This window comes from Podarcis cretensis (assembly GCF_951804945.1).
Source record: "Podarcis cretensis genome assembly, chromosome: 9".
NCBI lineage: Eukaryota > Metazoa > Chordata > Lepidosauria > Squamata > Lacertidae > Podarcis > Podarcis cretensis.
In genome coordinates this window covers 4,610,035-4,636,133 of record NC_137178.1, presented here as the reverse complement: position 1 = coordinate 4,636,133, position 26,099 = coordinate 4,610,035, and the positions used below count along the sequence as shown (strand labels likewise).

Sequence of the window (26,099 nt, the reverse complement as noted above, 5' to 3'; positions counted from 1 at the left end):
GGAAAGAGATCAAAAACAGGTACCCCCAGCCATCACCATGCCAACCCAGAACATCAGAACGACTAGGCATAAGGAAGAACTTTGTTGACTAAACATGAGGAAGAATTTTCTGGCGTTGAGAGCTATGTGACAGTGGAACAGGCTCCCTCAGAAGGTTAGCTACACAAAATCATAGAATTGTAGACCTGGAAAGGGATCCTGAGAATCAACTAGTCCCACCCCCTGCAGGAATATTGCGCTGTTCCATTCTGGGATCGAACCTGCAACCAGTTCCTGCGCTTGTTCTCTAGCTGCATTGCAAATCGTTGCAAAGCTCCCTGATTTCCCCAAGCCCCTTCTTGTTTCTAAATGTTTAGAAAACGCCTGAGGTTCTTTAGATCAGTCTTGGCCAAACTTGGCCCTCCAGCTGTTTTGGGACTACAACTCCCATCGTCGCTAGCTAACAGGCCCAGTGGTCAGGGATGATGGGAATTGTAGTCCCAAAACAGCAGGAGACCCAAGTTTGGCCAACATTGCTTTAGATTTATCTCCTAGCAAAAACAGAAGCTGGGTTATTTTTGTCTGTTTCCCCACCCCAACGGGGGTCTGTCTGTCTGTCTGTCTGTCTATCTACAGTGTTGTAGGATTGGGGTTTCCAAAGGGTGCCTGGTCTCAATTTGCAGGCATCAGGTGTGCCATGTAGGTGGGAGGAGAGCTTCGGGTGCAGTACTCCCCATCTATTTTTCTTTCTCAAAAACCAGAGGGGTCTTTGTGGCAATTTAGATCGGGTCCGTGGGATGGAAGGGAGAGAGTTAGCTTGTTGCCTCTGTGACCCTGCTTGACTGCGGAACGGACAACCTCACAGGGTTGTGGGTTCTCCAGAACACACCTTCCCAGCAGCTTAAACATCGGCATCTAGAGTTGAACTGGGGCAATGCGATCCTGGCGCATAGGCGGGGTCTTGGGCTCACTGAGACCGGTTGGGCAAGAGGTGTGGAGACCAGTAGTAGGGGGCGCCAGAGCCAACAACAGGTAGAGCCTCCCAATGAGAGGTTTAAGTCAAGGTCGAAGTGGCACTGCCCTCATGGACCAGCCTCCTATTCTGGGCTGTTTGCGTGGGAAGAGGGAGCTCTGGGGAGGACCAAATCTCTGAGGCATCTTCGGCAAGCTTGCACCCCACACCCGTCCCCATCCGGCTTGCAGAGTGGTAAGCTCAGAAACAGGGGTCATCTAGTGGTCCTGCGATTCTATGGTTCTCCTTCTTCCCTCGTCTTCTCCTGGCTCCTTTGGAGAGAGCGAGAGATAGAGCCGCAACAATCTCTCCAACCTTGGCAGGGCTTTCCAAACTCAAGTCTATCTCCCAAACACTTCCTGCCTCGGCTGAGCTCCAAGCTAAGCGAGGTTTTTCAGCAGGGGTGCTGGCAGCCGCCGTGAGCATTAGCAGAGTCTCGACTCTGTTTGTTTTTCTCTGCTTTCCTCCTCGCCTCTCCCTCCGTGACAAACCGCCCCCCCCAGCCCCTCAACAAATCCATTTATGTATAAAAGAAATGAAATAACATTCCAGAATGTGCAGCGAGTGGATGTTGTCGGGAACCAAAGGACACTGCGGTCCAGGAGAGAGCAGCGTTCTTGGCTGCAGGGCAAGACCCAAAACACCTCCAGAAATTGTTTCAGAGGGACAGAAGTGATCACAAACATGAAAACCGTGCGAAGACCTCACTCGGATCAGAAGGTGCTAGGTTTGGAAACGGAAGTTTCAGTTTAGAATTTTGTTGCTATTAATTTCACCTCCCTGGTAATGTTTTTCCTAAACATTCTTATCGATGGTTACCGGAAACTGGCCTAGAAAGCTCAGCTAGAAATTATGATGATTATTAGTCCTCTCAAAAAGCAATCAAAAACACACACCACTGAAACACCACAAGCCATTGCAACAAACCCATCCAATAAAAACCGCTGGAGAAAACCCCACACCCATACAAACAAAAGACAGATCTCTAAAAGAGGCCACAAATACCTGAAACCCTTCAAGTGAAAAGCCAAAATCCTGTGTAAAAAGGAGAGCTCTTCCCTTGCACCAAAAAGAGAGAGAAAGATATCCTCCATGGGGAATGCATTCCATAAGCAGGGAGCTACCACTGAAAAGGCCCTGTTCTCGTGTTGCCAGCCTCTGGGCACAAAGAGAAGGGCTTTGGGGGACAAGTGCAGGGTCTGGGTCAATTCCTGGGGGGAAAGGCAGTCCTTGAGATATTGGGGTCCTGATCTGCCAAAGGCTTCAGAGGTCAAAGCCGGGACTTTGAATGGAGCCCAGAAACCAAGGGTTTCATCCACATTCCTGCTTGCCCTGTGCCTAGAAAAGCATGGGGTCAAAGCGGTTTCACCTTTGCTCTGCCGCTTTCCCCTAGAAAACCTGCTCTTTAGCACTAAATCGGAATAAACAGCAATCCAAGGAAAACCCCTGCCATTTGTTCCGATTCAGCACTCTACTGCGGGTTCCCCCAAGGGAAAACGGCGGGGCAAACATCAGTGTTGATGAGCCCTAAAACTAAAACACAGTGAGATGAACCACTCTGTGAGTTTGGCAGCTCCTTCTCAGAGAGCTGGGAGCTAAGGTCTTGCAAAGGGCAGCGAGCAGGGCAGAGTCATCCAACAGGGAAAAAGGAAAGGAAGGAGATGTGCAATTGTTCTACTGGGAAGCTGAACAGTATTCCTGGGCTGTTAGCACTTTGCACAAGATAGATCGAAGCTGTGCATAATAGCCCAGTATACCTGAAGGATCGTCTCCACCCCCATCGTTCTGCCCGGACACTGAGGTCCAGCTCCGAGGGCCTTCTGGCGGTTTCCTCCCTGCGAGAAGTGAAATTACAGAGAACCAGGCAGAGGGCCTTCTCGGTGGTGGCGCCCACCCTGTGGAACGCCCTCCCATCAGATGTCAAAGAAATAAACAACTATCTGACTTTTAGAGGATATCTGAAGGCAGCCCTGTTTAAGGAAGCTTTTAATGTTTGATGTTTTGTTGTATTTTTAATCTTTTGTTGGAAGCTGCCCAGAGCGGCTGGGAAAATCCAGCCAGATGGGCGGGATATTATTATTATTATTATTATTATTATTATTATTATTATTAATAATGCAGCAAAAGGATGACGAATCTGTTCTTGCTCATCTGGTCTTTGTTGCAATGGTGCTGCGATTACAGGGTTGCGTCGTTCGAGCTGCAGATTTTAAGACCTGCCGTTTGCTGTGTCGCCAAAGCTGTTTGCTGTGATTGTCCTGTTTGCAAAGAAAAGCTCAGACAGGCTGACCACAATGTTTGCGAGCGAGAACTGCGTTGCTGGTGTTTCCAGCTCAAATGCTGGTGTTTAGTCTGATTATGACTCCAGCTCAAGAAAATGTGTTTACTTTAACTCTTGGCACGTTTCGTCCCATCTAAGCCCCGTAGGACCCAAACAGCAGAGGTTGCACAAGCCGCCCTTAAATTTGAGCATAGAATTCCCGCCAGCCCCTCTGTAACGAAAGCAGGAACCAAAATGCTCAGGTGCAAGGAAGGAAGCCATTAGAGGGAACACCAGGAGCGAACTGGCACCCACGGTCAGCAGCAGCCATTTTGAAAAAAGTTCTCATAAGAGATGCCCCATGCCAAGTGTAATAAACAAAAATCTGCCCTTATTCCCTTATGGGGGACACAAGAGCCCTTACAGAGTCCTTTGCAGGTTCTCCATTGGTCAGAGAAAATAACAGAGGCCAACCAGAGAATATTGAGAAGCAAAGCAGCTAGCAAGCTTGATCTTTATTGAACTGTTGCAACAGGGTGCTCTCCCCACCTGCAGGAAAGGAGGAGGACCCCGAACAAAGGTGTGCCCACCCTTATATAGACATTTTAAATTGCCCTCCCTGGAGTCCAAGACTACCCCCAGATACATCATACCTACATCACAGAAAGGGGTGGTCTACAACAGAAATCTGAGTGCATTGTTTACTTCCTGTCTGGCAGGTTACCTGTTAATGCTTACTTGATTGGATACCCTGGGGAGCCTGGCCAGTCTTTTGTAATGATAAATACTTAGTTCCTGAGCCAGGTCACAAGCTCACCCTATTCATACACAGACATACCCTTAAGACAGGATTTGTGAAGGAGAAGACAATGGGGAGGGTCCCCCACCTCCTCCCTCCTTGCGGAGAAAACCTTTGGTCAGTTTGGAAGTGAAAATGGTTTCAGGGCGGTCCTCCTGTGCTGCTCCAGACATGTGGTCCACACATCTATGTATGCGCTTGGTTGGTACATTTATGAACATTTATTACATATATATATATATATATATATATATATATATATATATAAAAAAAAAACCTTAAATTTTTTATTTCAAAAGCAAAGTTTGGACACCTTTAAAAGAGGATGGGACAAATTCATGCAAGGGAGGGCTATTGATTGCTAGTAGCCAGGATAACTGTGCTCTGCTTCCACGGAGGCGTAAGAAGAAACTTCGGATCAGGCCCATGGCCCATCTGGTCCAAGATCCTGTTCTTGCAGTGGCCAATCGGATGCCCCAATGAGAAACCCGCAAGCAGGATTCGAACACGAGACCCCTCCTGTGGTTTCCAGAAACTGCTCTTCAGAAGCACCACTGCCTCTGACTGTTGGAGCGACAGCATAGCTGCTGGAAACCAGAAGAGGGGGGAGAGGGCTCTTATATTCGAATCCTGTTTGCTGGTTTCCAATTGGAGCATCCGATTGGCCCCTGTGAGAACCGGATCCTGGACTACATTGGCCGTTGCCCTGATCCAGCAAGGCTTTTCTTAGGTTCCTCGTTTCGTTCCACCCATCAAGTCTCCTGGGTTTTCATTTATGCAGCAACCCTTATATTGCAGTTCTTGGAACACAAAAGCAATTTTATGGTGCATTTCAAAGCCAAAAAACTGATCACATAGTCAGAGAGAACCCATGCATTTAATGGGGGGCTGGGGGGGTCAGGCTGGGACATCAGCAACAGATTTGGGCTGAAATCCTAGACACATCTGGAGCTGGGAGTAGGTCCCACTGAACTCAGTAATGCTTACTTCCTAGAAGACACGAATTGGAGTGCTCTGTTGCTGTTGTTTTCTGAATAGAAGGAAGGGGTATTTTTAGGGGGGGGGAGAGACCTAGATCTTACAATTTTAACATTTTTACAACCTTGTCAGATGACCCCTTTTGTGAGTTTGTATTTCCGTTTCATTAAAAGTCTTCTGTCTGGTTTTATTTGTTACGCTGTTTTTGGTTTTAATCGGGATCCTGTACACCGTACAGATATATATTTGAGTTTGCAGCATAGAAATTAATCAATACCAATAGGAATAGCTACGATGGCAGCTACATAGGGCTGGCCCAAGCCAAACAGCTGGATTTGTATTTGGGGATGGGTGTAATTTCATCCCTGGAGGCAGAAAAGTCTGGGGAGGGCCAAGGAATGGAAACAAAACCTCATTGTAATGTAATTAGTCACTTCTCTCTGTCTCTCTATGCTTTTAAAAAAACTCTTTTATAACTTGGTTCCTCCCTTTCTATCTATTTAACTCTTGTCACCCAGAGCCCTGTGTCTTAATTATCCCCATTTCACAGAAGGGCTACTCCATGGGTAGGCAAACTAAGGTCCAGAGGCTGGATCCGGCCCAATCGCCTTCTAAATTTGGCCCGTGGATGGTCAGCGTGTTTTTACATGAGTAGAATGAGTCCTTTTATTTCAAATGCATCTCTGGGTTATTTGTGGGGCACAGGAATTCATTCACCCCCCCAAAAAATATATATATATTGTCTGTGCCCCACACAAGGTCTGAGGAACAGTGAACTGGCCCCCTGCTGAAAAAGTTTGCTGACCTCTGGCTACTCAAACAGACTCGGAAGATGACTTGCTATCACCTGTGAAGATCAATTATGCACATTTCCGAAGATTGCTGATGTTTGCATATCTTAAAATCATAGATATGTGGGGTTGGAGGGAACCCTAAGGATCATCTAGTCCAATGCAGGAAAATGCAGCTGTTGCCTATGAGCAGGGCCAGATTTAGGTTTGACGAGGCCCTCAGCTACTAAAGGTAATGGGGCCCTTTTTATGTCCAGCTGTCCTTTGTCAACAACAAATTGTCGCTGTTTTCTGTGTTGAATATATGCTATATGGTAATTTATGGACCTAAGAGGTATCTAAAGCAAGTTGCACACGTTGCCATGCAATCAGTCCATGTAGAATATAGGCACCCTATATATAAGGTAAAGGTAAAGGTACCCCTGCCCGTACGGGCCAGTCTTGACAGACTCTGGGGTTGTGCGCCCATCTCACTTAAGAGGCCAGGGGCCAGCGCTGTCCGGAGACACTTCCGGGTCACGTGGCCAGCGTGACATCGCTGCTCTGGCGAGCCAGAGCCGCACACGGAAACACCGTTTACCTTCCCGCTGGTAAGCGGTCCCTATTTATCTACTTGCACCCGGAGGTGCTTTCGAACTGCTAGGTTGGCAGGCGCTGGGACCGAGCAGCGGGAGCGCACCCCGCCGCAGGGATTCGAACCGCCGACCTTTCGATCGGCAAGCCCTAGGCGCTGAGGCTTTAACCCACAGCGCCACCTGCGTCCCGTCACTGAAGGTAATGGGGCCCTTTTTATGTCCAGCTGTCCTTTGTCAACAACAAATTGTCGCTGTTTTCTGTGTTGAATATATGCTATATGGTAATTTATGGACCTAAGAGGTATCTAAAGCAAGTTGCGCACGTTGCCATGCAATCAGTCCATGTAGAATATAGGCACCCTATATATAGAAATAAGCAAACCAGTGATATTTTAGGGAGCAGGCGAGGCCCATGACTTACATCATAGGAGTCTACACAACACAAAACACTGTTGCTGTATGTAGGTTTTGTTTGTTTTTTATCTTATATTTTGGAAATATACATCCAGGTTTTTTCCTTTTAATTTTTTGGGGGCCCCCAAAAGAGTGGAGCCTTAAGCTATAGCTTGTTTAAAAAGGTAAAGTCAACCCTGACCATTAGGTCCAGTTGTGACCGACTCTGGGTTTGGGGCGCTCATCTCGCTTTATTGGCTGAGGGAGCCGGCATACAGCTTCCGGGTCATGTGGCCAGCATGACTAAGCCGCTTCTGGCGAGCCAGAGCAGTGCACAGAAACGCCGTTTACCTTCCCACTGGAGTGGCACCTATTTCTCTACTTGCACTTTGACGTGCTTTCGAACTGCTAGGTTGGCAGGAGCAGGGACCGAGCAACGGGAGCTGACTCCGTCGCGGGGATTCGAACCGCCGACCTTCTGATTGGCAAGCCCTAGGCTCTGTGGTTTAACCCACAGCGCCACCCGCGTCCCTTGTTTAGCTTATACCTAAATCCGGCACTGCCTACAGGGTTCGAACCTGCAACCTTGGCATTATCACCCTCATGCTTGAACCGAATGATCTATCCAAGTGAGCTTGATCACGCAGTGGTTACGATTTCCATAGCAAGCCCCACCGTTCTTCATCTTAGAAGCCGGCATCCAAAAATGTGTTGAAAGAGCATTCTTAAAAAAACCTCTAGCCCTAACCTGGGGGTCCCCTTGATTTGCAATACAGCTCCTGTCAGCTCCCGCTAGCATGGATATTGTCGCAGCACAGATGCAGACTGACCACAGAAAAGCAACAAGTTGATTCATTGCTGCTTCCTTTCCTCAGAAGAGAAAACCACATTCTTTTCCAATGGCACATACTGCCACTTCTTCAAGTTCCACCTGGTCCTGGTTCTCTCCCTCCCATCCAAGAAAACCCCCTTTTCCCCGGCTGCAAATTCCCCCCAGTTTGCAGGACTTGGCCGTGCCCCGACGGCAGAAACTCAAGCGAGCCTGTCAAACTCTCTCTCTCCTTGTGAGCTCAACTTCCCCCCAAATCAAAACCAGCTCCGTTCTTGTATGTTTTCACAACCGTGCATTTCGACGGGGCTGCAGTTGGCGGCCAAAAGGGAAGGTGATCCGGGGCGGCGGTGGAAAGGAGGGTTCCGGGCAGATTCCAGTTCAGACAGTTAATCTTGCAAATCAAGGCTTTGCCAACCCGGCGCCCTACAGATCTGCAGGGCAGCATTTTGGGGGAGGCCAGTGTAATGTCTCTCTTCATTTCACACCCTAGTGATTAATCTGTTGCGTCTTTTGGGTGCCGAGCGATGCTCTGATGTCCTTGGCAAGACACTCCTGAAAGTTATAAGAGGAGGACTTTTTGTTTTTGAAAACACCAATATGCATCAGGACCAGTGGCGTAGCGTGGGTTGTCAGCACCCGGGGCAAGGCAAGTAATTTGCGCCCCCACTGGAAGGACAGAATGTGAAGCTGAGGCTCCAGTACTTTGGCCACCTCATGAGAAGAGAAGACTCCCTGGAGAAGACCCTGATGTTGGGAAAGATGGAGGGCACAAGGAGAAGGGGGCGACAGAGGACGAGATGGTTGGATAGTGTTTTCGAGGTTACCAGCATGAGTCTGACCAAGCTGCGGGGGGCAGTGGAGGACAGGAGTGCCTGGCGTTCTCTGGTCCATGGGGTCACGAAGAGTCGGACACGACTAAACGACTAAACAACAACAACCCATGGATTTGCGCCCCCTAACCCGTGGATTTGCGTCCCCTAACCCTAACCCCCAGATGTTGCACCCGGTGCGGCCGCCCCCCCCCCCTGCACCCCTCACGCTACGCCACTGATCAGGACCAAATGGCCCATCTAGTCCAGGGTCCTGTTCTGCGGCCAACCAGATGCCCACTATAGGAAACCAGCAAGCAGGATGAACGCACAAAAGCAACTCTCTGCTCCTGCGGTTTCCAGCAGGTAAGGTAAAAGTTCAAGGACCCCTGGACGGTTAAGTCCAGTCAAAGGCAACTATGGGGTGCGGCCCTCATCTCATTTTTCAGGCCGAGGGATCTGGTGTTTGTCCACAGACAGCTTTCTGGGTCAGGTGGCCAGCATGGCAAAACCACTTCTGGTGCAAAGGGACACCATGACGGAAACCAGAGCACACGGAAACGCCGTCTACCTTCCCGCCGCAGTGGTACCTATTTATCTACTTGCACTGACGTGCTTTCGAACTGCTAGGTTTGATTTGATTTAAGTTTCTACTGAAATGAGGCTGTATTTTAATGTTGTATTTTAATATTGTTTTTTACGTTGTATTTCAATCAATTGTTTTTATACCTGGTGTTAGCCGCCCTGAGCCCGGTCTTGGCTGGGGAGAGTGAGGTATAAATAAAATTTATTATTATTAATTATTATTAGGTTGGCAGGAGCTAGGACAGAGCAACAGGAGCTCACCCCGTTGTGGGGATTCGAACCGCTGACCTTCCGATCGCCACCTGCATCCCTCAGCATTGCTGCTTCTGACCATGGAGGCAGAGCATCAAGGACAGTAGTCTTTTAGGTGCCAAGAGATGCTCTTATGTCCTGGTAACTGCCTTGGCAAGACACTCCCGAGAGTTATAAGAGGAGGACATCTTCTTTTTGAAAACACCGATATGGATCAGGCCCAAATGGCCCATCTAGTCCAGGGTCCTATTCTGACTGTGGCCAATCAGATGCCCATTATGGGAGAGCAGCAAACATGGTCCAAGCCCCAAAGCAACTCTCCGCTCCTGTGATTTCCAGTCCCTGGCATTCAGAAACACTGCTGCCTCGGATTGTGGAGGCAGAGTTGAGCCACAATGGCTAGTAGCCATCGAGAGACTCCTCCTCCATGAATTTGTTTGATCTTTTAAAGCCATCCAACCTCTGCTTCCTTTGAGAGGAGATCCCGCAGTTTAACGCTGCATTATGGGAAGACAATAATGCCCACTTACACCACAAAGAACTCATAACCCACCTACCGTATTTTTTGCTCTATAGGATGCACCAGACCATAGGAGGCAGAGAACAGGGGGGGGGGAATTCTCCCCCTCTCTGCTCAGTGCCCCTTCAGCGAAGCGGCAGGAGAAAAGGAGCCCCTTCCATTTCTCCTCCCGCTTCACTGAAGGGGCGCTGCACAGAGAGGGAAAACTGTGCAGCGCCTCTCCTGCGAAGCGAAGCCTGGAGAGCAAGAGGGATCGGTGTGCACTGACCCCTCTCACTCTCCAGGCTTCAGATGGCTATCCGCAAGCCTTCGGAGCGCAGCGGGAACTCCTGCTGCGCTCCGAAGGCTTGCGGATAGCTGCCTGAAGCCCCTGGAGCGCAGCAGGAGTTCCCTTCAGGCGGCTTCAGCGAAAGCAACTAGAAGCCCCCGGAGCGCGGGGGGAGCTCTCCCTCTGCGCTTCGGAGGCTTTGCGTTGCTATCGCTGAAGCCAAGGAGCCTGCATTCACTCCATAGGATGCACACACATTTCCCCTTAATTTTTGGAGGGGCACAGTGCGTCCTATAGAGCGAAAAATATGGTACTTTCCACAGCCAGAATCATCATAGCCAGACACTGGAGAGACCTGTCAGGAGGAAGCATGGACCAATGGTACCAAAGAGTACAAGAAACAGCCCTACTAGAAAAATTAACCAATAAACCGAAACTGACACGGGGACAAACACAAGAAGAGGCCTTCACCCCGGTATGGCTCCCCTTTATCACATACACAGCCCAACAAGACAACGACAAAAATCCACCAACAGTATACAAATCAGTATGCCTAACCTGATCCAAAACACCCACCCACCCCACTCACACATGAAAACAAAAACCACCACAGCCAACCACAAGTGAACAACCACACCCTAGGCCAACCCCAACCTCTCTCACCACCAAAGGAACACAAGTGAACAGCAGAGAACCTGCACAAGCAATGCTGACACAAAACCCCACATATATTAAGTAAAATAGAAACATCGCCACCCGACCCCATCCCCACCCATCTTTCCTCCCCCCCTTCACCTCTTTCCCCCTTTTCTTCCTAATGTCTCAACAAATGAAACTGATTTGTAAAAATGTTACATGGGGGGGGGGGATAGGAGAGAGAGACATTGCAAACACTTTTGTAAATCAAGAAAATCTTTAATAAAAATAATTAAAGAAAAAACAAAAACAAAATCCGCTGCATTATGGGGGCAAAGTTTGTGTCGTCTGCCCCAGAAGCTCCAAAATTCAAGCGTGTTACGACAGAAGGGAGAAAAACTTCTCCTTATCCATAATTTTGCAAGCTTCTATCACGCTTTAGTTGAGATCACCCTCAGGGTCTCTTCCACCACGATGATTCTAGGATTCTCCTCTTAACTTGCCGTTTCTCTAAGCCAGGGGTTGGCAACGTTTTTGTGGCTTGGGCTGGTTCACAGTCCTGCAGACACACGCATGTGCAAATGCTATTTCTGATGCGGAGGAGGCGTGCACGGCTTCCCATTGGCTGCGGGAGCTTCCTGCAGCCAATTGGAAGCCGGCCAGCATCCCGGAAGGCGGTCCCCGCTCTGCTCCGCGCTGGTTTAGCGCGGTGCGCGGGAGCCGACCAAGCAGGCGGAGGGGGTCCGTGCATAGCTGTCAACCGTCCCTTATTTGGTGGGAAAGTCTCTTATCCCAGCGCTGTGTCCCGCTGCTGTCCCTTATTGATGATGTCCCTTAAATTTCCCGGGTTTCAAAGGAAGCAGCTTCTCTCCCTCCCTCCCTCCCTGCCAGCCAGGGAGGAGGGTGGCTCCAACTGTGTTGCTTGGCTGCGTTGCTCACCCAATAAGGAGTCTCAGAACGACTAGGGGGTGGAGCTTGCATGCCTTGTGCTGATCAAATCGGCCGCGTTGCCTGGGGACTCGCCTTTGCTCAGCGCTTCCCAGCGGAGAGGTAACGGTGGTTTTCCTTGCCACACCGCCTTTGCCGGGTTGCTGCGCTGTGGGAACCACCGCTTGAGGCTTCGTTTGGCTGCTGGCTGGGCTTTCTGCCTTTGGCTCAGAGGGGCTCAGAAGTCGAATATACCTGTGTTTGGAAAATCCCTTATTTTGGCTGCCGATCCCTTATTTTCGAGGCTGCTGGTCCCTTATTTTCAAATCTGTAAAATACAGCTATGGGTCCATGGGCCGGTTAAACGGCCCCGATGGGCCACTTGTGACCCACGGGCCTTAGGTTGCCGACCCCTGCTCTAAACTTAAAAGGGCCCCAATGCATCAGTGCTTTCCTCAAAGGGGATTCGCTACATCCGCTGCAGCAACACAACCCATGGCTCCGCCCTCGTTTCCCTCTAGCCCCGCCCAAAACCAACATGGCGGAGCAAAGGACAATATGACAATATGAGTGGCCTCTCCGTGCCCTTACCACAGCAAAAAGACGGATACTGATGAACTGGAAAAATAAAAATGCGCCCCCCCCCCCCATGCAGTTGTTTTGAAGACATGCAAACTCACAACATACAAACAACTTGCATAGAAACGCAGACTTGCCACGGACAAATTCAATGATATTTGGAATCCATTCTTACAAATACTGTAAAGGGTTAAGATCTGGTGAAGTACAATAACAATCTTGTAAAATATACAGTTTGGGAGGGTTTTTCCCCACCCCCCTTTATTTTCCCTTCTACACGGGTTCTGTATCTCCTATTTCTTTCTCTCTCTTTTTGTTTACGTCGCAAAATGTTTAGGGCACATATAGTTATGTACTTTTTGAACTTTCAATAAAGATGTTTTTTAAAAAATTAAAAACCATGGCGGAAGCCCCTGAGAAGTTAGTCCATGAGGAATTGAATCCATTGTGGTGAAAAGGACTCCCATCCTCAGTTTGAAAAATGGGCATTGACTACATTATTACATGAGCACTGTTCCACAGCATTTGATATTTTCATTTACATACATTCATTCGAAATAAGATGGGTTTATGAAGCAATTCTATATCCTCCCACCACGCTTAGGAAGAATTCTACAAAACAGTAGTCAACATCCGGAATCACCGTTCAGTGTTGGACATTATATTTGCTGAATACACAAAGCTTCACAGCTTGTCTTTCATCGTACAAAGTCTGGTACCTTGCTTCATTTAAAGATTTTCAGAGACTTTGAGACTAAAGATTTCATTTTGTACTTGTTATGGTTTGAAGGAATTCTGTAAAGATTGTCTGTTGTGTATGTACATGGTCATCGTGTTGCCTAGACACTGCTGATGGAAAATGGGCATGTCTACCACCTGTGAATTTGTCAGGGGTTAAACTGTGGAACTGCCTGCCTCAGGATGCAGTGATGGCCACCAGACTGGAGGGCTGGAAAAAGCATTTGACAGATTTATGGAAGAGAGGAGGCAGGAATGCTTCTGAATAACAGCTTCTGGAAGCCACAGGAGGAGAAAGGGGTCCTGTGCTCGAATCCTGTGTATTGGTTTCCCTTTGGCCACTGTGAGGACAGGATTCAGGACCAGGTGGGCCCTTGGTCTGATCTTATCCTTTCAGGAAGCCAGAGAAACTGCCCTGGCAAAGCCCTCCAATGTCCCAGCCCAGACTCAGCAGGAATTCATCTCTGCTCCAGCTGAGGGCTCAGCTTTCTGCAAGGAACATGCACGCTCCTGCTGAGAGCTCTGAGCCGTGGCTCAAATCAAAAGGAGCCGGTGTTTTTCCAACAGGGTGTTACAGCAAGGTATGTCGGGCGAGCCAGCCATTTCTGGAAGCTCTGGTGTCATGTCCTGGGCCGGAACACTTTAAAAAATATATACCAACTTTTAAAGAATATTTGCATTCCCCAAAAACACACCCTCGACAGCACATTTTTAAGACTGCAAGAAGGAACTTTGCTGGATCAGGCCAATGGCCCACCTAGTCCAGCATCCTGTTCTCACAGTGTCTGCAAGTAGGATTCGAACACAGGAGCACTCTACCCTTCGCCCCTTTCATCCCCGGCAAGGAGCAGAACAAACTCCTCAAGATACACAACTCCTCTCCCGTTGGCACAATGTATTCAGAGCTCCGGCATTTCTGAGTACAGGATCTTGACCCTTTGGGAGTTCCTACGGGCACGTAATACTTACTGGTTTCTTTCCAGCACCAAAAGAAGATCTTTGCCTTCCACAGTCACCGCTATCTCTCCACGGGCAGGAAATGGAGTCTGCAGAAGAGAGAGAGAAGGAGACATATCAGCTCACACCGGACACCTTTTCTGATGCCAGATTCCAGCAAGTTCCCCAATTCTGGGCAAAGGATGGGAAACCTCTGCCAGTCGGGTAGCCCCCCTGATGCCAGCACACCTGACACAGAAAGAAAGGAGGAAGGGATTTGGGTGTCAGCTGCCCGGAACAAACAGTGTGCCCCAAATATCTAGATGACCTTCCCTAGCAATGACACAAAAGGGAAAATGTCACAGGAGGTAAGGCAGAATTTCATTGTACCCAAAGGGATAATTCCTGCAGCAACGAATATCAGTCCACTGGCACCCAGGTGCAATGAATCAAAGAACTGTAGAGTTGGGAGGGACCCAAAGAGTTATCTAGTCGAACCCCGTGCAATGAAGGAATCTCAAAATAACAAATGCAGACAACTGCTAGAGATGTAGAAGTAAAAATGCAAACTTAGTACATATGATGATTAACTGCCCGGTGATAAGATCATTTTGGTGCGAAGTAAGGATATATATAGTGTTATGTATTGAAGTTCTCACCCTGGCCACCAGGAGTATCATGTATATAGTTTTCACTCAGGTCCACTTTAGGCGGGAAACCCTGGGTTGTTGTTGCTACAATGTTGACAGCCGGTTGCCTATAAAAGCAGGCCGGCTGAGCTGTTTGCTGTTCAGTTCTGTTCCAGCTTACAAATAAAGAGCTGCTTTGAAGAATCGCTGTGTCGTCTGATATGTTCACCCACAACTTAACATATAGCAAGAGTAATAAAAAGAAACAGTTATTTAGGGGATTTGAATCTAAATTATATACCGGAAACGTGGGAAATTACAAGGGGTAAAAAAATAATAATGGGTGTACCGTGCCATATTAGAAGCAAAAAAACTTGTTTTGATTCATTGGAAGAGCCGCAAAAAGATCCCATTGAGCACATTGATTGACAATATGGACAGACTAGTCACATACAAACAAACTGCATATCGACGCAAAATAAGAATGGATAAATATGAAGAAATCTGGAATGAATACTTAAGTGATAAGGCAGAAAGTGGTGGGAAGTAGGGGGAGGAGAGGTGGGGAAATATTGTTAAAAAGGTGTAGTCATAGGTATATCAGTACTCAAATCTGAATTGTTAAATTGTATTATTAGTGTTATTGTGGTTTTTGTTGTATGTGTTTTTTGTGGTTGATGTCTGTATTGAAAAAACGATTAAATAAATTAAAAAAAATTAATGAAGGAATCTCAGCTAAAGCATCCATGCAGGGCTGTCTTAAGCACATGTGGTGCCAGGGTGCAAAGATCGCCCAGTACACACACACCCAGGTTGCCCAGTCCCAGGCGTGCAGGAGGGCGGAGCTGGTCGGCCACCTCAGCGTCTCGCTGGCTCGGTCGCCCCCGAACTGGTGGCGCAGGACCTGCTGTAGAAGAGGCCGCTGTGGCGCTCCGACCGATGGGTGGGCTATTCCCTGGACTCAACTCTCAGGCCCCAGACACTCAGCCTGGCGCCCCTAAGAGCCCGGCGCCCGGGTGCCCCACACCCCTAGCGCCTATGGGTAAGATGGTCCTGCATCCATGAAAGAGGACCATCCAAGCTCTGCTGAAAAACTTCCATGGAAGAAGAGTCCACCACCTCTTGTGAGAGACTGTTCCACTGCTGAAGAAGAGGAAGAGGAAGAGTTTGGATTTGATATCCCACTTTATCACTACCCTAAGGAGTCTCAAAGCGGCTAACATTCTCCTTTCCCTTCCTCCCCCACAACAAACACTCTGTGAGGTGAGTGGGGTTGAGAGACTTCAGAGAAGTGTGACTAGCCAAAGGTCACCCAGCAGCTGCATGTGGAGGAGCGGGGAATCGAACCCGGTTCACCAGATTACGAGTCTACCACTCTTAACCACCACACCACACTGGCTCTTACTGTCAGAAAGTTTTTCCAAATGCTTAGCCAGAATCCCTTTTCTTGTATTTTGAAGCCATTGGTCTGGTCCCACCCTCCAGAGCTTGCTCCATCTTCCATGTGACAGCCCTTGAGATATTAGAAGATCACTATCATATCTCCTTTCAGTCTCCTCTTTCCCAAGCTAAACATACCCAGCTCCTTCAACCGTTCCTCATAAGGCCTGGTTTCCAGACCTTTGGTCATCTTGGTCGCCCTCCTCTGCACACCTTCCAGCTTGTCAACATCCTTCTTAAATTGTGGTGCCCAGAACTGGACACAGTATTCCGGGTGTGGTCTGGCCAAGGCTGAATAGAGTGGTACTATTACTTCCCTCAGTCTGGAACTATACTTCTGTTGATGCGGCCTAAAATAATGTGAGCTGTTTTTGCTGCTTCATCACAAACTGTTGACTCATGTTAAGCTTGTGCTCCTCCAAGATCCCAGAGCAGGCAAGGAGGCGAATATTCATACAGTGGTACCTCGGGTTACATACGCTTCAGGTTACATACGCCTCAGGTTACAGACTCCGCTAACCCAGAAATAGTACCTTGGGTTAAGAACTTTGCTTCAGGATGAGAACAGAAATTGTGCGGCGACAGCGGGAGGCCCCATTAGCTAAAGTGGTACCCCAGGTTAAGAACAGTTTCAATTTAAGAATGGACCTCCAGAATGAATTACCGTATTTTTTGCTCTATAAGACTCACTTTTTCCCTCCTAAAAAGTAAGGGGAAATGTGTGTGCGTCTTATGGAGCGAATGCAGGCTGCGCAGCTATCCCAGAAGCTAGAACAGCAAGAGCGATTGCTGCTTTCACTGCGCAGCGATCCCTCTTGCTGTTCTGGCTTCTGAGATTCAGAATATTTTTTTTCTTGTTTTCCTCCTCCAAAAACTAGGTGCATTTTGTGGTCTGGTGCGTCTTATAGAGCAAAAAATACAGTAAGTTCGTAACCCAAGGTACCACTGTACCTGCCAAAGTTAGACAGTTATGCATTGCGAGAAAAGAAAGGGCACAGCTTTGCATATAAAGCAGACTATGTATAAACAGCAGTTGCAAGAAGTCCCCTGCAAAGTGACAACACTCGGGCTTTTTTTCAGTTTAGAGCAGGGGTCAGCAACGTGCGGCCCATGGGCCAGATGCGGCCCACAAAGACCGCTTTTACTGGCTCACGAGCTGCCCCTGAACTGAGCTGCCCGTCTTGCGAGTCCCCTGCATGCTGCGCTAAAGCAGCACAGCGTGGCATGGGGGGCTCGCCGTGCAGCGCCAGAAATTGCATCTGCATATGCGCAGATACCGGAAATCACATCTGTGCATGTCCGGGCACCAAAAATCACTTCTGCGCAGGAGCAATTTTTGGCATATGGGCATGCACGGAAGCGATTTACAGCATTGTGCTGCACCAGTCTGGCCCACAGACGATCTCCGTGGGAGTGATCCAGCCCATGGCCAGTAAACCTTGCCGACCCCTGGTTTAGAGAAAAGGCAAGTAACAGGTGGGTGAAGTATAGAAAATTATGCACCATGTAGACAGAGTGCCTTTTTCTCCCTTTCTCAATAGAGTGGTACTTCTGGTTGCGAACGGGATCCGTTCCAGAGGCCCGTTCGCAAACTGAAAAGAACGCACGCTTCCGCGCGTGCGGGGGTCGCGATTCGCAGCTTCTGCACATGTGTGTGACATCATTTTGCGCGTCTGCGCATGCGGGAGCAGCAAAACCCGGAAATTACCCTTTCCGGTACAGTGGTGCCTCGCATGATGGCTGGGAGTTTGTTAAGAGGGAGATAGTAAAAGCACAACTTCAGGCAATACCAATGAGACGGAAACATGGAAGGTGCCTAAAGAAGCCAGGGTGGCTATCTAAAGAACTTTTAACTGAGTTAAGATTAAAAAAGGATGTGTACAAAAAATGGAAAAGGGGGGAAACCACCAAAGAGGAATTCAAACAAATAACCAGCACGTGTAGACACAAAGTCAGAAAAGCTAAAGCACAGAATGAACTCAGGCTTGCTAGAGAGGTTAAAAGCAACAAAAAAGGCTTTTATGGGTATGTTCGTAGCAAAAGGAAGAACAAAGAAACAGTGGGGTCACTCAGAGGAGAAGATGGTGAAATGCAAACAGGGGACACAGAAAGGGCTGAACTCCTCAATGCCTTCTTTGCCTCAGTCTTCTCCGATAAAGAAAACAATGCCCGACCTGAAGAATTTGGAGCAAATGATTCAGCAGAGGAAACACAGCCCAGAATAACTAAGGAGATAGTACAAGAATACTTGGCTAGTTTAGATGTATTCAAGTCTCCAGGGCCAGATGAACTGCATCCAAGAGTATTAAAAGAACTGGCAGATGTGATCTCAGAACCACTGGCAGTCATCTTTGAGAATTCCTGGAGAACAGGCGAAGTCCCGGCAGACTGGAGGAGGGCAAATGTTGTCCCTATTTTCAAAAAGGGGAAAAGAGAGGACCCAAATAATCACCGCCCAGTCAGTCTGACATCAATACCAGGGAAGATTCTGGAGCAGATCATTAAGCAAACAGTTTGTGAGCACCTAGAAAGGAATACTGTGATCACCAATAGTCAGCATGGATTTCTGAAAAATAAGTCGTGTCAGACTAACCTGATCTCGTTTTTTGACAGAATTACAAGCCTGGTAGATGAAGGGAACGCAGTGGATGTAGCCTACCTTGATTTCAGCAAGGCATTTGACAAGGTGCCCCATGATATTCTTGTAAAGAAGCTGGTAAAATGCGGTCTTGACTATGCTACCACTCAGTGGATTTGTAACTGGCTGACTGACCGAACCCAAAGGGTCTCATCAATGGTTCCTCTTCATCCTGGAGAAGAGTGACTAGTGGGGTGCCACAGGGTTCTGTCTTGGGCCCAGTCTTATTCAACATCTTTATCAACGACTTGGATGATGGACTCAAGGGCATCCTGATCAAATTTGCAGATGACACCAAACTGGGAGGGGTGGCTAACACCCCAGAGGACAGGATCACACTTCAAAATGACCTTGACAGATTAGAGAACTGGGCCAAAACAAACAAGATGAATTTTAATAGGGAGAAATGTAAAGTATTGCACTTGGGCAAAAAAAATGAGAGGCACAAATACAAGATGGGTGACACCTGGCTTGAGAGCAGTACATGTGAAAAGGATCTAGGAGTCTTGGTTGACCACAAACTTGACATGAGCCAACAGTGTGACGCAGCAGCTAAAAAGGCCAATGCAATTCTGGGCTGCATCAATAGGAGTATTGCATCTAGATCAAGGGAAGTAATAGTGCCACTGTATTCTGCTCTGGTCAGACCTCACCTGGGGTACTGTGTCCAGTTCTGGGCACCACAGTTCAAGAAGGACACTGACAAACTGGAACGTGTCCAGAGGAGGGCAACCAAAATGGTCAAAGACCTGGAAACGATGCCTTATGAGGAACGGCTAAGGGAGCTGGGCATGTTTAGCCTGGAGAAGAGGAGGTTAAGGGGTGATATGATAGCCATGTTCAAATATATAAAAGGATGTCACATAGAGGAGGGAGAAAGGTTGTTTTCTGCTGCTCCAGAGAAGCGGACACGGAGCAATGGTTCCAAACTACAAGAAAGAAGATTCCACCTAAACATTAGGAAGAACTTCCTGACAGTAAGAGCTGTTCGACAGTGGAATTTGCTGCCAAGGAGTGTGGTGGAGTCTCCTTCTTTGGAGGTCTTTAAGCAGAGGCTTGACAACCATATGTCAGGAGTGCTCTGATGGTGTTTCCTGCTTGGCAGGGGGTTGGACTCGATGGCCCTTGGGGTCTCTTCCAACTCTAGGATTCTATGATTCTATGATTCTAAGACGAAAAGAATCCGTTCCGCGAGTCTCTTCGTCTAGCGGTTTTCTCGTCTTGCGAAGCAACCCTATTAGCGGATTAGCAGATTAGCGCTATTAGCGGCTTAGCGGCTTAGAAAAAGGGAGAAAAAAGCGAAAAAAATCGGAAGACTCGCAAGACATTTTCGTCTTGTGAAGCAAGCCCATAGGGAAATTCGTCTTGCGAAGCACCTCAAAAACGGAAAACCCTTTCGTCTAGCGGGTTTTTCGTCTTGCGAGGCATTCGTCTTGCGGGGCACCACTGTACTTCCAGGTCGCCGCGGGACGCAACCTGAAAACGCACAACCTGAAGCAAACATAACATGAGCTATGACTGTATACGACAACTCAGTGGCATGCATGTTTATTGCATGTTGCTTCAAAAGACCCTGATTTGGGACAGAGGGGCTGCCATGCACCTAGCAGGTTGCCATGCAGATCCAGCATGCTGCAATTTGGGGAGAGATCATGCATTCCTATGTTTTTCACTGAAGATCAACAGGAGCTACTTGTCGAAGGTCGCGCAAGGTCAGTGTGTTGGAAAGAAACAAGCTAGTCTCTCTCTCTCTTGTGCACCCGCACACTTCTCTAATGAAAGGAGTGCCCAACCCTTCGCGGCTTCCTGCGCTACCGTCGGGTGACTGCAAAATGCATCACCCCAGCCGAGACTGAAAATAGGCCCTTCGGCTTCCAGGCACCAGATGACAAACAGGTGTTTAAAAATAAAAAATAACCGCGAGAGGAGAAAGGACTGAGTCAGCCTCGCAAGGCACGCCAAGTGTCTGGCAGCCCAGGCTAGCCTGTGAAAGAGTTTTCACAGGAAAGAGAGGGGGAGAGAGGGAGAAGGCCCAGGACCAAGGTTTTTGCAGTGCGGAGAAACAGCCAATGTGGTTTTATCACAGTCTAGGACCCTCGAAGCTCTGGGACCGCCTCTCCTGGTATGCCCCGCAGAGGACCTTAAGGTCCATAAATAGCAACATCCTAGAGGTCCCGGGCCCTAAGGAAGTCAGATTAGCCTCAACCAGAGGCAGGGCCTTTTCAACACTGGCCCCGGCCTGGTGGAACGTTCTGCCTCATGAGACCAGGGCCCTGCAGGATCTGATTTCTTTCTGCAGGGCCTGTAAGACAGAGTTGTTCCGCCTGGCCTTTGGCTTGGAATCAACTTGATCCCCTCCCCCTCTTTTCCTTTTTCCTTTCTCCTTCTGTGATGGAACTCCTATTTGGAGACTTCCCTGGCTTTTTTCTGGGCCATGTAGGACCAGTCTGAATAGTTGGCCTTGGTGAAGATTTGATGTTTTCATCCCCCAAAAGTTTTTGATTGGAGTTTCTGCTGAAATGAGGCTGCATTTTAATGTTGTATTTTAATCTTGTTTTTAATCAATTGTTTTTATATCGGGTTTTAGCCGCCCTGAGCCCAGTCTTGGCTGGGGAGGGCAGGGTATAAATAAAATTATTTTTTATTTTTATTTTTATTTTTATTTTTTTATTTTTTTTATTTTTTTATTTTTATTTTTATTTTTTTATTTTTATTTTTTTTATTTTTATTTTTATTTTTTTTATTATTATTATACTGTGCATCCCTTGCGAAGAAAGCCCTTCTTCATGCAGCACAGTTAAACTACGGAACTCACTTCCTCCGGGGGCAATAACAGCCTCCAAGTTAGATGGTTTTACAAGGGGATTCGATCAATTAATGGTTATTGATGGCTATCAGTCATGACGGCTCGGCTCTGCCTCCCTAGCCGAAGACAGCAATATTCCGATTACCAATTGCTGGAAATCTTAGCAGGAGGAGGAGGGGCTAAGAGGCAATGACTGAGCTCAAGGTCAACCCCATGGCTGAGTGAGGTTCCAGACCAGGGGTCAGCAAACTTTTTCAGCAGGGGGCCGGTCCACTGTCCCTCAAACCTTGTGGGTGGCCGGACTATATTTTGAAAATAAAAATAAAAGTGAATTTCTATGCCCCACAAATAACCCAGAGATGCATTTTAAATAAAAGGACACATTCTACTCATGTAAAAACACACTGATTCCCAGAGTGTCCGCGGACCGGATTTAGAAGGCGATTGGGCCGGATCCGGCCCCCAGGCCTTAGTTTGCCTACCCATGTTCCCGACCCTGGTCGCTCCCAGGTCCAAGTCGGAAACTCCAACCACTGCACGGCGCTGCCTCTCAAAATGCCAGCCACTCGGTAAGGATGGGCTCGCCAAGGTTTCAAAATGCGCGCACACAAATACACATTGCACAAACACACACAGAGAGACAGGGAGAAGCCACTGAGCTCTGCCCATCGGAATCAGATGTGCCGCAGAAAACGACACTGAATTCGCTCTCGCCACCCCATTCCTGGCATAACACAGCCCTTCATGTCACCCTTGGCATTTAGCCCTGCTGGCGACGTTCCACTCCTGTCCCTTACGGCAGTGCGAGTCCTGCAACCGCCCTAGATCTCCACCACCAACGCTGGGGATTTTTCACACCTCCAAGAGTTAAACGTCCCTGGCAGAAGGCGGCCCCTTTGCCGCAGGGTCAAGCCAAAGAAAAGCAAAAATGAAAGCAATTATCGGTCACTTATCTAAGCCCTGAGCTCAAGGCCAAGCCAAGCTAACCTTGAGACTGCAAGGGAGAGGGAAGCATTTGCACACACACACTCGCACAGTCTCACTTGTGCACACACATGGATTTCCCAGAATCCTCTGGGCTCTCGCACTCTGAGACGTGAACTGCAGAGAGCCTAGGGAAACAGTGTTCAAGACTTTTTAGTTTAGAGGGAAAGGCGAGGAAGAGATGACAAGGTCAAGGTTTATAAAGTTTTCCACGGCATGAAAAAAGCAGAGAGAGAAAGGTTTTCCTCCTTCTCTCTTAACGTTATAGCTTGCAGACCCTCGGGACTCAGCTACATTAGTCAAAAAGGTGTTTTAAATGTATTGTAAACATGCAGGGACGCAGGTGGCGCTGTGGGTTAAAGCCTCAGCGCCTAGGGCTTGCCGATCGAAAGGTCGGCGGTTCGAATCCCTGCGGCGGGGTGCGCTCCCGCTGCTCGGTCCCAGCGCCTGCCAACCTAGCAGTTCGAAAGCACCTCCGGGTGCAAGTAGATAAATAGGGACCGCTTACCAGCGGGAAGGTAAACGGCGTTTCCGTGTGCGGCTCTGGCTCGCCAGATGCAGCTTTGTCACGCTGGCCACGTGACCCGGAAGTGTCTCCGGACAGCGCAGGCCCCTGGCCTCTTAAGTGAGATGGGCGCACAACCCCAGAGTCTGTCAAGACTGGCCCGTACGGGCAGGGGTACCTTTACCTTTACCTTTTTAAACATGCAACAGCAGATGGCGCTGGAGAGCAAAAAAAAGTTCTGCAATTTTTCCATATCGGTTTTCTTCTTCTTTTGTTATAACTTTAATTTCTGACTTATTTATAATGTGTGTTTTTCCTGCATGTAGATCTACCCTTGGTAAAGCTGATTGTTGAAATATTCAGGAAAGAAGACTTAAACTGTGAGTTAAACCAGGCCTAGGCAACCTTCGGCCCTCCAGATGTTTTGGCCTACAACTCCCATGATCCCTAGCTAACAGGACCACAGGCAGTGATGTTTCTGAATACCAGTTGTGGGAGGGGAGAAGGCTCCTGTGTTCGAATTCTGCTCACGGGTTTCCCACTGGGGCATCTGGATGGCCACTGTGAGAACAAGATGCTGGATTCCTGCACTGCAGGGGGTTGGACTACATGACCCTCGGGATCCCTTGCCACTTGACAGTTCTAAGATTCTATGAAAATATGCACCAAACGTCTTATTTGTCACATGATAAATATGTATTTCATTGTAAAGGTAAAGGTAAAGGGACCCCTGACCATTAGGTCCAGTTGTGGCTGACTCTGGGGTTGCGGCGCTCATCTCGCTTTATTGGCCAAGGGGGCCGGCGTACAGCTTCCGGGTCATGTGGCCAGCATTACCAAGCTGCTTCTGGCGAACCAGAGCAGCGCACGGAAACGCCGTTTACCTTCCCGCCGGAGCGGTACCTATTTATCTACTTGCACTTTGTGCTTTTGAACTGCTAGGTTGGCAGGAGCAGGGACCGAGCAACGGGAGCTCACCGCATCGCAGGGATTCGAACCGCTGACCTTCTGATCGGCAAGCCCTAGACTCTGTGGTTTAACCCATAGCACCACCACTCTCTAAGTGTGCTTAATCCTAAAATACTCATTTCAAAGACAACTAACTCATTTTTAACGCATCTAGAGATAGTGGGGTGCAGTGCTTAGAACAGGGGTAGGCAAACTAAGGCCCGGGGGCCGGATCTGGCCCAGCCTGTTTTTACATTAGTAGAATGTGATCTTTTATTTAAAATGCATCTCTGGGTTATTTGTGGGGCATAGGAATTCATTCATTTCCCCCCCAAAAATATAGTCCGGCACCCCACAAGGTCTGAGGGACAGTGGACCGGCCCCCTGCTGAAAAAGTTTGCTGGCCCCTGGCTTAGAATGTCTAGCTAGGGCTTGAGATACCAGGGTTCAAATCTTCCCATTAAGCCATGAAACTCACTGAGTGACCTGGGGCTGGCCAGTGTCTGAGCCAGCCTATCTCACAGGGCTGTTGTGAGGATGGTGTGTGGAGGAGTGTTTGTACGGCATCTCGAGCTCCTTTGAGAAGAGATGCAAATGGCATAATTTAATGTCTTGGTGCGTCTTTTCGAACTGAAAACTGTAGTGCCAAATGCGAACAAGTGTGAATCGCAGGCTCCTCTGTTGAAAAGGCTAAAAATGGCAAGGAAATGCTAATGGGAGCTTTAAAAGACTCACCCGCCTAGCAGATCCTGCCCATGGACTGACTCAGTTTCCCTTCCTGTCACACCTGTGTGGTGGTTGAGCCGCCTCTGCAGCTGCTGTGAAAAATGAGGTGGCAGCTTCCGCCACAATCTCACCACTTCCTCGTCGGGTTTCGTGAGCAGAGAGGAGGAGGAGGAGGAGGAGGAGGAGGAGGAGGAGGAGAAGAAGAAGAAGAAGAAGAAGAAGAAGAAGAAGAAGAAGAAGAAGAAGAAGGGAAGAAGGGGGCAAGGGGGCGGACAGAGAGAGAAAAGAAGAAGATGATGGAGATGGAGATGGAGGAGGGAGGGAGGGAGGGAGGGAGAAAGAGAAGAGAAGAGAAGAGAAGAGAAGAGAAGAGAAGAGAAGAGAAGAGAAGAGAAGAGAAGAGAAGAGAAGAGAGAAAGAAAGAAAGAAAGAAAGAAAGAAAGAAAGAAAGAAAGAAAGAAAGAAAAGGAGGGGGGAGAGAGAGAGAGAAAGAAAAGAAGGGAAGGAGGAAGGGAGGGAGGGAGAAAGAGAAAAGAGAGAGAGAGAGAGAGAGAGAGAGAGAGAGAAAGAAAGAAAGAAAGAAAGAAAGAAAGAAAGGAAGGAAGAAAGAAAGAAGAGGGAGAGGGAAAGAAAGAAAGAAAGAAAGAAAGAAAGAAAGAAAGAAAGAAAGAAAGAAAGAAAGAAGGAAGGAAGGAAGGAAGGAAGGAAGGAAGGAAGGAAGGAAGGAAGGAAGGAAAGAAAGACTCTTTATTCTCGGAAACCCCAAGGCCTTGCTAAACTGTACAGCAAACATATCACCCCCTTCAGGGCCATGCATTCTCTGGGCCTGCCTAGGATGCTCCATTGTGCCATGGAAACGCACGGCTGCGCTTAGAGATGCAGGGAGAAATGTGTTCAGTTCACATTTTCAAGCGAAGCTCATTTGCCCTCCAAGATTCACACACTTGGGGTGGAACTCAGCCAACCCTCAAAATGTGCCCTTCTCTGAATTCTGTGATGCAATCTTCCAGGCAAAAATAAAAATGTATACAAAACAAGTGACATGGCTCCCCAAATCTCTTGGGGAGATGAGAGCAGCTTTTGCATCTCATTTGGAAACCAAGGACCCAGAGTCTGGAGGAAGAATGGGGAGGCACACAATGCTAGATGCTTGAAGTCCAGTGTGAAGTTTCCACAGTCTGTGTTGATTTGGGGAGCCATGTCATCAGCTGCTGTTGGTCCACTGTGCTTCATTAAGTCCAGGGTCAACGCAGCCGTCTACCAGATTTTGGAGCACTTCATGCTTCCTTCCGCAGACGAGCTTCATGGGGATGCTGACTTCATTTTCCAGCAGGACTTGGCACCTGCCCACACTGCCAAAAGTACCAAAACCTGGTTCAATGCCCATGGGATTACTGTGCTTGAATTGCCAGCAAACTCGCCTGACCTGAACCCCATAGAGAATCTATGGGGCATTGCCAAGAGAAAGATGAAAGACATGAGACCGAGCAATGCAGAAGAGCTGAAGGCTGCTATTGAAGTATCCTGGTCTTCCATAACACCTCAGCAGTGCCA

At 48.3% G+C, this 26,099-nt stretch overlaps 1 protein-coding gene and 1 long non-coding RNA gene across 3 annotated transcripts in view; one reads left to right on the top strand and one right to left on the bottom strand.

Moving 5' to 3' along the window:
* The window catches only part of ADAM33 (ADAM metallopeptidase domain 33), a 104,574-nt gene that overhangs the window by 60,689 nt on the left and 17,786 nt on the right, over positions 1-26,099 (bottom strand). For both annotated transcript variants that reach the window (XM_079990767.1, XM_079990766.1), the window contains exon 3: positions 13,903-13,979. In XM_079990767.1, coding sequence (XP_079846893.1) covers positions 13,903-13,979 — 77 coding nt within the window. The remainder of the gene's footprint in view (positions 1-13,902; positions 13,980-26,099) is intronic.
* LOC307224476 overlaps positions 1-26,099 on the top strand; it is a 516,482-nt gene that overhangs the window by 490,143 nt on the left and 240 nt on the right. The gene's annotated exons all lie outside the window — the stretch shown is intronic.